This window comes from Amaranthus tricolor, chromosome 13 (genome assembly GCF_026212465.1).
Source record: "Amaranthus tricolor cultivar Red isolate AtriRed21 chromosome 13, ASM2621246v1, whole genome shotgun sequence".
Taxonomy (NCBI): Eukaryota; Viridiplantae; Streptophyta; class Magnoliopsida; order Caryophyllales; family Amaranthaceae; genus Amaranthus; species Amaranthus tricolor.
This window is the reverse complement of record NC_080059.1, coordinates 3413324-3425694: the sequence shown is the minus strand read 5'-3', so window position 1 is coordinate 3425694 and position 12371 is coordinate 3413324. Positions and strand designations below refer to the sequence as shown.

Sequence of the window (12371 nt, the reverse complement as noted above, 5' to 3'; positions counted from 1 at the left end):
CCTTGTCTCGATGAGTTTGTTTTGTATACTCTAGAAATACTAGTTATTTTTGATAGTAGATCTCCTAAATCCTGCCTAGAGAGAATGTCTCGATGGAAGTTGCTTGATAGAAGCGGAATAATAGAAACTTGCTATTAATAACAAACAAATCAAACTCCATTGCCAAAATAATCTATGCCAAAAGCCAATTACAATTCATAACTCAAAATGAGTTCAAAATCCACTATTTTTTACTCTAAGAGCTAAACTGAGCTTCTACAATAACGTGTTTTCTCTTAGGATAACCCAACCCAATCAAATGACTCAAATACACCTTCCCATCCTTCACCATTGCAGAGGTGGCCAATCTATGCATTATACCGGAAAAACTTCCGACAACCGAAGCAGTCTCCCATCCATCCGTGCTCTCCACCAACCGTCCTGCCGGGTTTCCGGCAGCCACGAGTTTAGAGGGAGATACAAGCTCTAACCCATCAGCAAATCTAAGTGATCCCTTCACTATCTTAACTAACTTGACTTCTTCCCCATTTTTTAAGTCAATCTTGTATAAATTTCCGGAAAATGTGTGAACTACTAATAAGTAACCATCTGGGTGGTACACAATTCCATTGAGTGCAACCAAATTTTTGTACCATTCTTTTGAGGTGAAAAGTGGACGTTTTATGATTGATGATAACTTTCCATTTTCATCCACCTTCCAAAGCTTGCTGCCTTTCGCGTCGGTTACGTATGCGTTGCCTTCTTCATCAATTGCTACATCATCCGCCATGGATTTTTCATCACCTAAACACAAAGTAATAATAGGGTAAGACGAGGGGGACGATCATATTGATATATTATGTATTTTATATTTTCATTAGAATTTTAATTTGTCACAAAATTAAACATTAACTAACTAATAGTTGAAGTCTCATAGAATGTTATATAAACTCTATCACGCCCTATATCATAAGAGTTTTCGGAATAAAATTGTGAATTCAATACATGATTTCTCATATAAAATGAGTGTATGATGTTTAAACCTGTAACTTTTTTGTCGAGTTAGCTTCTAATACCATGTCAATGAGTCAATTTAAACCCCTTTCTTAATGTAATATTAAAGAAAATTACTATAAGCTAATTTTGCGAGAGATGATGTCTCGGTGAGACGATTAAGCTATTCAAACTATATATAGGGTGCATTTGTAAATCACAAATTCTTGTGAGAAACGGTCTTTTTGATAGACCATCACTAATTGGGTTGGTCCGAAAAAGAAAATATAGAGTAAGTTTCTCGGTAGGCATTAAAAATATTGTAAAAAGGCATTTAGAATATAGCAAGTACTTAAGTACTTACTCGGTGGGCATTAATTATATTGTAGGTAGGCATTAAAAATATTGTAAGTAGACATTATGAATATGGTAAGCAGACTGGCTACTAGGCTAATTTTCTCGGTAGGCATTAAAAATATTGTAAGTAGACATTTTAAGTACTTTTTTGATGAGCATCAAGTATATTGTAAGTAGGCATTAAGATAATGTAAATAGGTATCAAGGATACAGTAAGTGTACATTAAGGATACCGTCTCTTTAAGAGACGTCTCTCAGGAGACCAGCTGTTATATTAGACTTGTTTTAGGCTATTAAATTTTAAAAACACACATATCTACTTAGAAAATGATATTAATCAACTAAATTGAGTGATTTGAATCTTTGTCATGAATTATAAAGTCTAATAAAGTTTGGTAGTTGCAGTTTGAACAACTTGAGAAGAGAAGAGTCAATTAAGCAAGTGGACTAAATGATTTAATCTTAATATAAAGTATAAAGACTAAACTCCAAATAATGACTACCAATTATTTTCTATCTTCCAAATCTATGAAACAGTGAAAGCATTTAAGCACAATCACAATAATCCAAATACAAAACAAGTAACTAAACACATTAATTAATTGAAGAGTAATCAATGTTGTTGTCTTCGATGATGGTTGAGCACCAAGAACACTGCTACTCCTAGAACAGTTCAAAGGCAGAGATTTGACTGCAGCTGACTGAGCACCAACAACATAACCCATTGGGGGCCATAGGCATAGATTTGACCGTAATGACCTCCATTTTTAGACTATTGCTTTTGGCTTTTTGCTTTTGGAATGATCTCTCATGACTAAAGTTGTACAATGGGCCGGAAGCTATTGGGGATCGGATTTGACGCTTAAATATGCAGTTTTAAATAGACCGAGACTTAAATAGGTTGGGGTTTAAATGCGCCTTTTATTTAAAAAAAATGACACAGACTAAAAACAGGCTCTATACAAGCCTCGTATGGGCCTTCATTATAGTATTTTTATGCTTGTCTTATGATAATAGTGTTTTGAAGGGTGAATTATGATAAATTTGTATAGATTTATAATAGTCAATAATCTAATTATAATGAATAATCTAATTATAATTAACAAAAGCAATTAACTAATTCTAAGACATTTTACTCTTGACATTCTAATTCCAATGGTATAAACTAGTTAAGATGGGTTAATGAGTCCAGCCCACGCGGTCCGTTTTTATATGAGCTCCAGCCCGTTGCATATATACGTTCATGATGTTGATTTTTTACAGCATCATACCCGGACCATTTTATATTATTTATTATATTTGTTTTTTCACAATTTTTAATCATAATTCGAATTTTAATATCTATATAAATAAATTTAACAAAAATTTATAAGTTTTCAAACTTTTATATATTCACAAAAACTATGTTTAGTTTCTTTCTCTTTGAATTGATATTCTTAAAATAATCAACAATATGAAACTGGGAATGTAGAAATCTAAATACTCAAAATAGTTGCTCAATTAATTAACTGAGTGAAACTTTTAAGTCGAAAAACAAATCGGTCTATATCAAGACAAATATCACCGAAGGAAAAAAGACGGAACATACATATCCATTTGGACTTTAATCGAGTTTACATTGTATCACATAAATACTTCAATAGTATTAGACGTATAATTTAAAACAGCATATTTCAAAGAAAAAAATAGAGGAAAAACAGTTACCGGGTCTGGTGAGGTGAGTGAGAAACAAACGCTGCCAAGAGGAAAGATCGTATGCAGCGAGTCCACTGTAACGATTTCCAATCAAGTCAGTAACAACAACAAGGAGACGATTTCTGGACCGGTCGATAGAAATACCCACAGAAGCATTTCCAGCCAAATCAACATCTTTAACGACTCTGATTTCATCCAGCACTTGATCATCACGATGATCATCAGGGACATTGATTACTCCTACACTACCTTCTAAGCCAGAGACGATAAATCGACGGTTAGCATCGTCCCATGTGGCAGATTCTCTGAACCAGCTGTTGCTATGGTATTGGTACACGTGTGTTGAAGGTGGGGTCCTCTCAAGAGCGATGAGAATACCTATTGGAATGGCTGAGAGAAGGAGAAGAATGAGAAGGAATTTGGTGGAGAAGATGAAGGAGATACATCTACAAGCCATTGTTGTGTTTGGAGAAGAGGAAAGGTGGAGAAAATAAAAGGATGGTAGTTTTCGGTAGTATGTGAGATTTTTGTATTTGTAGGTGGGATTTGGGATTAATTCACCAACTTAAGATTTGTGGGGTAAAATCGAAATTCACACCAAATTCTTTGTAAATAAGAAGTTTTTCAATATTTTATTTTAGTTTCTTTTTACGATATTGTCTCTTTAAATGTAGAATAAAATTGAAAAAAAAAAGTAATAAATTTATTTTTAAATTGAGAAATATTGAAATGCAAATAAATTGGACAATCTAAAATAAAAAATAATACAAATTGAAATAGATTGAAGACATATTTTGCACTAGTTTCATTTGGGTACTACCGTACCAGAAAAGACAGAGTGAAATTGATATTTTGACAAACTTCTTACTATTGGGTTGATTCACTTTTTTTATCTCTAGTATTTCTATTTTTTAATTGTTTTTAAGAAAATTCCACGTGGTAATTATAAGGTCTTGTGTATTTAAGGTGGTATCCAAAATTTTTTACAAAATCCATGCGATAACTCTGAGGTTTACCAAATTGTTCCACCGTGATCTTTTTGCACATAAAACGTTAGCAAACGTTAATTTCGAATCTGAAAGGTTGTTGTACGCTTATTTATGCGACTTACCATTTCAAATTCCATCAATTTAAATTTTTTCCCCCAAAATATAAACCCTAACTCTACCATCTTTCATCTAAGTCACTATTTCAAGGGTTTATATTTTGGCGGAAAAAGTTGAAATTGATGGAATTTAAAATGGTGAGTCACATAAATACGAGTACAACAGCCTTTAAGCTTCGAAATTAACATTTGCTAACGTTTTACCAAAAAAGGTCATGGTGGAACAATTTGGCAAACCTCAGTGTTGCAGTGTGAATTTTTTAAAAGTTTTGGTTACTACGTGAAAAATTCAAAAACTTAGGATTATCACGTGGAATTTCCCTTATTATTATTTTTTAAACAATAAGCTCATTATTTTTTTAATCTAATCCATATATTTAAATATTTTTGAATTTATCTATCCAATCCATTTTCTCCCTTTATTTATTGTTAAATTAAATATTTAATTTTTGCTTTTCTTATTTAATTATTTTCAATTACTTATTATATTGTTATTTTTGTCAAAAAATAACTATGTAAAAATTTATTTTATCTCTGCTTTTTTCCTGGTCAAAATGTACACTTTCTTTTATTAGGAATTATAATATCTTTTAAACGCAAATATACTTATTTCTTAATTCTAATACAAAGTATTGTGTACAGAGTAAACAGAGTGGAGGAAGTACTATATTAGAGGGACAACTAAGTATACTTAAAAAAAAATTAAAAAAAAATTAAAAAAATTGAAAAGTGACGTGCCATAACTTTGTCAATTTTCAATTTGAAGGTCAAGATTGGATCTCTAATGTTGATAGGTATTTAATTTATTTAAAGGAAATTATACTATTAATCATGTTACAAATTACTTATTAGTAAGTGTGATTTGGTGGGATTTGTTAAAGTAGGAAAAAAATTAGATTAATTTGTACATGTATTTCCACTGAGGGATTAATTAGTCAACAAAATGCTTTACTTGTTTTTGTTACATATTATTCACTTTGTTTCTGTTAAATTTGCATAATTTTCTATTTTAATTTGTCTTATCGATTTTAATATTTTTAATGTTTAGTAATGTTTTCGGTGTTTATTTTTAATCTTATTAATAATTTATTGTCGTATATCTTAAAAAATCATTTTAATTATATATTTATTCTTCAGCTTAATTTTTCTTTGCATTATGAGAGGTAAATAGAAAGCATATTTTAAAAAATAATATGTCGTATTTGTATTTGTACAAAAGGAATACAGCAATTAATACAAAAAAGGGACATTCCAAAGTTATAGCCAGATTCCAGCAATCTTAGCTTCCTCCATGGACTATGAATAATGATATTCCCTTCTATTCAGCTTATGTGTCCCATTTTTCTTTATGGTCAAGTCACTTTAATTGTTCCATTTCTATTTTTGGTATAGGTTTTTGACTTTTATGCCCTTAATAGCTTTACTTTATTTTCAATTATACCCTCCATTACCCATACTAATTTTCTTCCCTTACATTAAAAACCCATAATATCACTCTCTTTCCTACCCTTACGGTCCCATTTTTGACTCTCCTTAAAATCCGTAAAAAGTCAAATGGGACGGTGAATAGGAGAAAGTATTATTACACTATATATGTATTTTAGGAATTTAGTTTGCTGAACTCTGAAGTCTGAACTAAGCAAACTCGTGTGACATTTTTGGAAATGTCAAGTAGATTTTAATCACTTTTATTATATATAAATATTTAGATTTAGATTTAGATTTTTAAAAATTATTTAATACTATAACATAATTATATTATCTTAGACTATAGTAGTATTAAATTAGAAATTGATAACTAAATTATATATTAATATTAATAGTTGTAGTTAATATTTTATATTTTCATCATCAACTTTTAGTTCTGCAATAGAATTGGGGTAAAATGCACAAATATTCTTTTAAGGCTTGCTTATTAATTACATAAAAGTTGATTAAATTAAAGAAAAATAAATACTATAAAATAATGTAAAACACAATTTTAATTAGTTGCTTTTTTTAAAGCTTATACAATTGAATAAAAACTGTCATTATCAATCATCATACAATTTAAAGTATACAAAAACTTGTACAATTGTACTCACTTGATTTAAATAATAAAAATGCAAAAAATGCTAGTGAAAGGACAAATGATCAAGGTCTCGAGTAACTCGTGCACCTACAAAATCAATTTAGTGGAATTAATTAACAATAATCTTGGGCCTTGTTTACTACACTCTTAGGGCAACTACAATTGTGCCATTTTTTTTTATTAAGATTTAATTATGAGAGATTTTAAGCATATTCAATATGTTTCACTATACAGAACTCTAATAAATTAGAAATCTCAATATTAAATTACGTAATATACATTTAGCGTTTAAAAATACAAAATTATTAGAAAAATATTATAATTTTTAAAATTACATAGAATTTTCAAAAATTGTTTAAATTTTCAATATACCCTTATTTCATTATAAATGATATTTGAGCATTACACTAGGCAGACGTCCTATAGTCTAATGATACCATCTATATTTATTGGATACCCAATTAATTTTTTAATATTTTAATGATCATGTGTCATCGATCATGTGAGTGGAATTAAAAAAATTAATAATTAATTTATTTCTTCTTTATTTGCTTGGGCATCGATGCTTTTATGGATATATTGGACATCTATCGTTATTTTCAAAATCTTAGGCACGTAAGTAACATCTTTGAATTTGAACACCTTATTCTCTCTCCTTAGACATTTCTCTTCGGTAGCCCATTGGAGATTGTGATACCGTGGTAACAATGCATTATGAATAAATAAATGTCTATTTTTTATTTAGCAAATTATAAAAATAAATTAGAAATTGATTAAAAATTAAAAAGATAACACTGATACATTTCAAATTAAAAAATGTATAATGACATACCGGAATTTTGAGCTAGATTGTAAATTAAGCACAAAAGATAATACTATCATTGAATAAATAGTCACCTAGTTTCTTGACAGATCGTCTTTTTAAGAGACATATATCAAACACAACTCATTAAAGATTAATGCCTACATATCGTATTTTTAATGCCTATTTACATTATATTTAATGCTTATTTTTCGTATCCTTAATGCCTACTTTCAATATCTTAAATATCTACTTAGATCATTCTTAATACCTACTAATAATATTTTAAAAAATATAAAATAGATTTGCCCAGTTAGAGATGGTCTCTCAAATAGATCTTCTCTCATAAGAATTTGTAATTAATAGTTGTTTAGAAAATATAGAGAATAAATTCACTTGAGGCTCGTATTTAGAGTCTAGGTCCGCGTTTGATGGTTTAAAACCCAAACTCAAAAGTGAAATTTTGAAATAGATAAGCCAAATTATTAAAAAAAAATCATAAAATAAGATTAAAATCAACTTATTTTTAAAAGTAAGCGTCTAATTCCCAAACCTGAGGTATGGGTCTACTCGCACTTACTAACTGCGAACAAAGGGTTTGATTCAAAAAAAAAGCCAAAGAAGTTGTTCGCACTTACTAACTGCGAGCAGAGCTGTTGATTTTTTTTGACCAGTTTGCCTCTGTTCACCGAACCTGAGGTCTGGGGCTGGAGGCATTTACATTTGGAAATAAGTTGATTTAAATCTTATTCTATGATTTTTTTTTTAATAATTTGACTTATCCATTTCAAAATTTCCCCAAAAGTAATATACTTTTATAGTACTTTATATGAGTGAAAATTTAAAAATAATAAACTTAATTTAAAAAATAATTTCCAAAATAAGTTGCGGGAATTTTGATACAAAAAATAAGTGTTTTCATACCAAAGCTAATGTCATGTATTTGTTCATTGTTATTAATAGCGAACAAAATAAATGGTCAAAATAAGTCAAAATTCTTTGTTCACTATTACTAACAGCGAACAAAGTGGTGGTAATTTTTTTTTTCTTGTTCGGTGTTAATAACAACGAACGTACCAAACTTGAACTTGAAGACGTTTATTTTGAGAATTAAAATTTTCTGAAGCTTGTTTAGAGAATTTTTTGAAAAAAAAATTACTTTATTCAATTTTTCTGATATGAACTATGAAATGTTATGTATCAAGTATGAAAGTATAAGTATATTTTTTGTAACTTCGAAATATATATTACATGAGAATCGGATATTGTCTCAATTGAATAGCAAATACCACTTTACAAAAAACGTTAAATGTTCGATTCCCACCTAATTCTCGGCCTACCCTATAATAAAAAAAATTAATTAAAAAAGGAAAAAAAAAAAAAAAAAAGTTGAGCAAGGGAAGTTGGGTTCAAAGTGGTAAAACCCCACTAACAAAGGCAAAAAATAACCACCTAGCAGGAACGAACCACGCAGACAAGTTTTAAGCAAAACGGTTGTTTATTTAGAAGTTATTACTCCTTCAAACTTACAAACAAAGACCCGCCAAAACATTGAGCAGAATCAACATGCCAAACTTCTATTCTCTACTCTTTGTAATCTTTGCTAACACATTCTGTCAAGGATACTCAAGAAATTTACCAACAGCCATTAATGGTATCACCATTAATGTAAGGAGTTTTCGGGTTCGGGCTGATGGTAGAACAGATGATACCCAAGTAACAATTCTATGATTTTCTCAATAACTGATCATTTTGAACTACTTTCCTCTTAGTATTGTTTACCAACTAATTTTGTGGAATTAGGCTTTCAATGCAGCTTGGGAAAGAGCTTGTAACTCTCAAGGCAATGTTACTTTTCTGATACCTAAAGGAATTTACCTTGTGGGCCCTCTTAGGTTTAGAGGTCCTTGTCAAAAAGTATCATCTCTTACAATTCTTATCAAGGTAAAGTTACAGAAACTTCTCGTTACTCCAATGCCATTAAGTGACGTCCAACCACCTGGATTTGAAAGATAAGATGTATGCAAACTTGATCTATTGATTCATTTTACAGGGTTATATGAAGGCGAAACCGGAGCTATCCGAATACGAATTTGGATCCGGGTGGGTTGAGTTTGCATGGATTAATGGGCTGATCTTGAAAGGTGGTGGGGTTTTTGATGGGCAAGGTGCCAAATCTTGGCCTTACAATAACTGCCCTACAAATTCTAATTGTGATCTCCTACCTACTGTATGTCAAATCCCTCAATTTTTGCTTTATAGAAAGGAGAAGTCTTGATCTTGTATGTTTTTCAATTGTTTGTGTTCTTTTTCTGTCAGAATTTGAAGTTTGTGGGGATGAACAGAACAGTTATTGATCAAATTACTTCATTAAACAGCAAGTTTTTTCATATAGCTCTTGTAGAGTGCAGAGATTTCAATGGCAGTAGACTTTATATTTCAGCACCGGAAAACAGTCCTAACACGGATGGAATCCACATCGAACGAAGCTCTATCGTTCGTTTATCTAGTTCAAACATCGGCTCTGGGGATGATTGTATCTCTATAGGCCAAGGAAATTCCCAAATAACTGTCACAAACATCACTTGTGGACCAGGTCATGGTATAAGGTATAACCTACAATCTGATTTCTTGTTTGTTTTTCTTTCAGATTCAAGATTAAATATTGTTGCTGGTTGTGTACTTGTTTAGTGTTGGAAGCTTGGGAAAATACCCAAATGAGCAAGATATAAATGGACTTTTTGTTAAAAACTGCACTATGAATGGAACTACAAATGGGATTAGGATCAAAACATGGGCTGATTCACCTGGTGCAAGTATGGCTACTAACATGAATTTCGAGAACATTGTGATGAAACACGTTCGAAACCCAATAATTATCGATCAAGCTTATTGTCCTTTCGACTCTTGTTCATCCGAGGTGACAACTAACAACCCCGTATCGTTAAAATTAAGGCTTTGACATTGTTATTGTCGTTTTATCGGACAATCAGATAACACTGTGCACATGTTTAACATGTATTCTTCAGGTGGCATCAAGGGTGAAACTTAGCAACATCTATTTCAAGGATATCAGGGGGACTACACCATCTGAAGTTGCAGTTACACTTTCTTGCAGTAAGAAGATTCCATGCAAGAACATTTTTCTACAAAATGTTCATTTGAATTTGACATCCGGTGAAAGGCTACCAATTTCAACGTGCGAAAATGTAAAAGCTAGATACATTGGTATTCAGATGCCTCCTCCATGTTCATGATAATTTAACAGAGGGAATTTGATTGTATCAGTTTTGTGCTGATATTTGTAGGATAGTAGAAGTATGTTATGTGAAATGGGTGAGCACTTTGATGTGCTCTCCTTTGGTTGAGTTGATTTTTGTAATTTTGGACAATGACATCTTTAATTTCGGAACCTTTCATTTGGGTTAATTTCATTTGTTTATTTTGCAATGAAATTTCTAATATTCATAGACTATGAAATCTAAAAATGGAGCAAGTTAAGTGGTATTTTTGCAATATTTTTAAAATGAGTAAAACAATGCTAATGAAGCAATGTAACGTAGATTTTTCGACAAGAAGGCTGAGTCAGTATCAAGATCGTAACGTACCATGGTAGCTTTTACCCATTGAAGCAATGTAGCAAAGTGAAATTCTGTCGACATAGTCTTTCTTGGCATCTTCAATGGTCGTCGTTTGTTTGAAATTATGGATCATTGTCTTTCACTTCAAGGAAATCGATCCCACATAGCTAAATTGAGCAAAAGCTCCGAATGCATTCTGGGAAATAGTGAAAGAAATGATCTTCACAATTACTACATGACAACTGCCTGTATGCCACATTTTTAAGCAAGTTTTGCATTGGGTCTTGAGAATGAGCTACGAAGGCATTTTAATGTCCCCTCAGTTTAAATATGTCTTGGTGCACGGTGCATGGTGCAATGTGATCCCAAAAAGGCTCAATGTTATGCAAGGAACATTATGTATTAGTTATTGATGCCAACCAAAAGCATGGCTGAACATTCTCCGGTGAACTTTCGGCATTTGGAGTATTAGGTCTTGTTAGATTATACAGAAAACTTAATTAGCCTTTATTTGTCACAGTAAGCATAATGCCTATTTGACGTACTTCTTCAATAACTGAAATAGCCAATACTTAATCCCAAGCTTTGATTGTTCAGTAAATCAAAAAAAAAAAAAAAAAAAAAAAAAAAGAAAGGGAGTCTCAAAGCAAGCATATTACATATAGACAAGGACGGATCCAAGGTTCAAAGTTCAAACTCCCTGGTGGCACCAACATACGGAAAAAGATTTTGCGGATATTTCAGCAAAGTTTCATTATACACCTGGCTATATGCCATTATGTTATAGCTTCCCAATTTTCTTGTGATGAAGGTGTATCGAATTTAAAGAAATTGCCTAGAAACTTGACAATAAACCATAGCGCACATGCTTCTCATCTCATATCCTAATCATCTCCTAACATAGAAAAATAATGAGTATATCATTTCTTGACCCCCTAATTGATGTTATATCAGGAGCTCCGTATATAACTATGTAAACAGGGCCTAGACTTGGAAACTTATTACGCTTCAAAATAAGAAATGAAAAGGAAAGGGAAACGGGTTTGTGGCGTTCAGGGTTTGTCACGTTTTGTCAAATGAGAATTGAAGAGGAAATGGGAACGGGTTTGGGGAAGTCTAAGAAGACTCAAATATCTTTTTTCTATCCATTGCCTATGGGGCACGTGCCTACTCGTGCATATAGATACTTATCATCCGATTACCATGTAAATGAATAAATGATACAAAGATTAAAAAAAAAAAACTTTCAAAATTTCAATATGTAAATATTATATCCAATTCAAACACCAACTGTACATGGGCAATTAGTAAATTAGCAACCAAAGTTCAATCAGGTTTTTCCAACTCAATAATTCATACCATTCTCTTCAATTCAATTAAAGTTTCCGTCTTTAAGCCATCACTATCCCACACCTAAAGCTTCCCAATTCATCTACTAAACCAAAAAATCCCCATTTCAAAAACCCATCTTTCCTAACTCAATCCAATTCACAAAACATGTCAAATTCAATACAATACAAAAGAAATAAAACCCATACAATAAAAGAATTACATAAAATTGAAGAAATACCATAATATTGGGATATTGAAGCAGACCCATTACACCCACCAGCAACCTAAACCAAAAACACCCTCAATTCAAAAAAAAAAAACATCTTTACCAACTCAACACAATTCACAAAACAAACACAATTCAATGCAAGACACAAGAAACAAAACCCAAACAAAAGATTTTTAAAAAATTGTAGAAAATACCATCATATTGTGATATAGAAGCAGACCCATTAA

General features: G+C 31.3%; 2 protein-coding genes across 2 annotated transcripts; one reads left to right on the top strand and one right to left on the bottom strand.

The window, feature by feature from the left end:
* Positions 1 to 107: 107 nt before the first annotated feature.
* On the bottom strand, positions 108 to 3619 carry LOC130797596 (uncharacterized). Its single transcript, XM_057660237.1, has 2 exons — positions 3034 to 3619; positions 108 to 783 (listed from the first exon to the last, which is right to left on the bottom strand). Exons 1-2 carry the CDS (start codon positions 3479 to 3481, stop codon positions 236 to 238), a joined length of 996 nt encoding a protein of 331 aa, XP_057516220.1. The 5' UTR covers positions 3482 to 3619; the 3' UTR covers positions 108 to 235.
* A 4949-nt stretch (positions 3620 to 8568) lies between these two features.
* On the top strand, positions 8569 to 10392 carry LOC130798728 (exopolygalacturonase). Its single transcript, XM_057661831.1, has 6 exons — positions 8569 to 8718; positions 8806 to 8946; positions 9056 to 9232; positions 9322 to 9611; positions 9694 to 9922; positions 10032 to 10392. Exons 1-6 carry the CDS (start codon positions 8569 to 8571, stop codon positions 10257 to 10259), a joined length of 1215 nt encoding a protein of 404 aa, XP_057517814.1. The 3' UTR covers positions 10260 to 10392.
* The last annotated feature ends 1979 nt before the right edge of the window (positions 10393 to 12371 follow it).

Coding starts and splice junctions, on each gene's coding strand:
- LOC130797596 (XM_057660237.1), bottom strand. CDS start 3,481: ATGGCTTGTAGATGTATCTCCTTCATCTTCTCCACCAAATTCCTTCTC. Junction 784..3,033: donor CACTCACCTCACCAGACCCG/GTAACTGTTTTT, acceptor CTTTGTGTTTAG/GTGATGAAAAATCCATGGCG.
- LOC130798728 (XM_057661831.1), top strand. CDS start 8,569: ATGCCAAACTTCTATTCTCTACTCTTTGTAATCTTTGCTAACACATTC. Junction 8,947..9,055: donor CTCTTACAATTCTTATCAAG/GTAAAGTTACAG, acceptor TTCATTTTACAG/GGTTATATGAAGGCGAAACC. Junction 9,923..10,031: donor TCGACTCTTGTTCATCCGAG/GTGACAACTAAC, acceptor TGTATTCTTCAG/GTGGCATCAAGGGTGAAACT.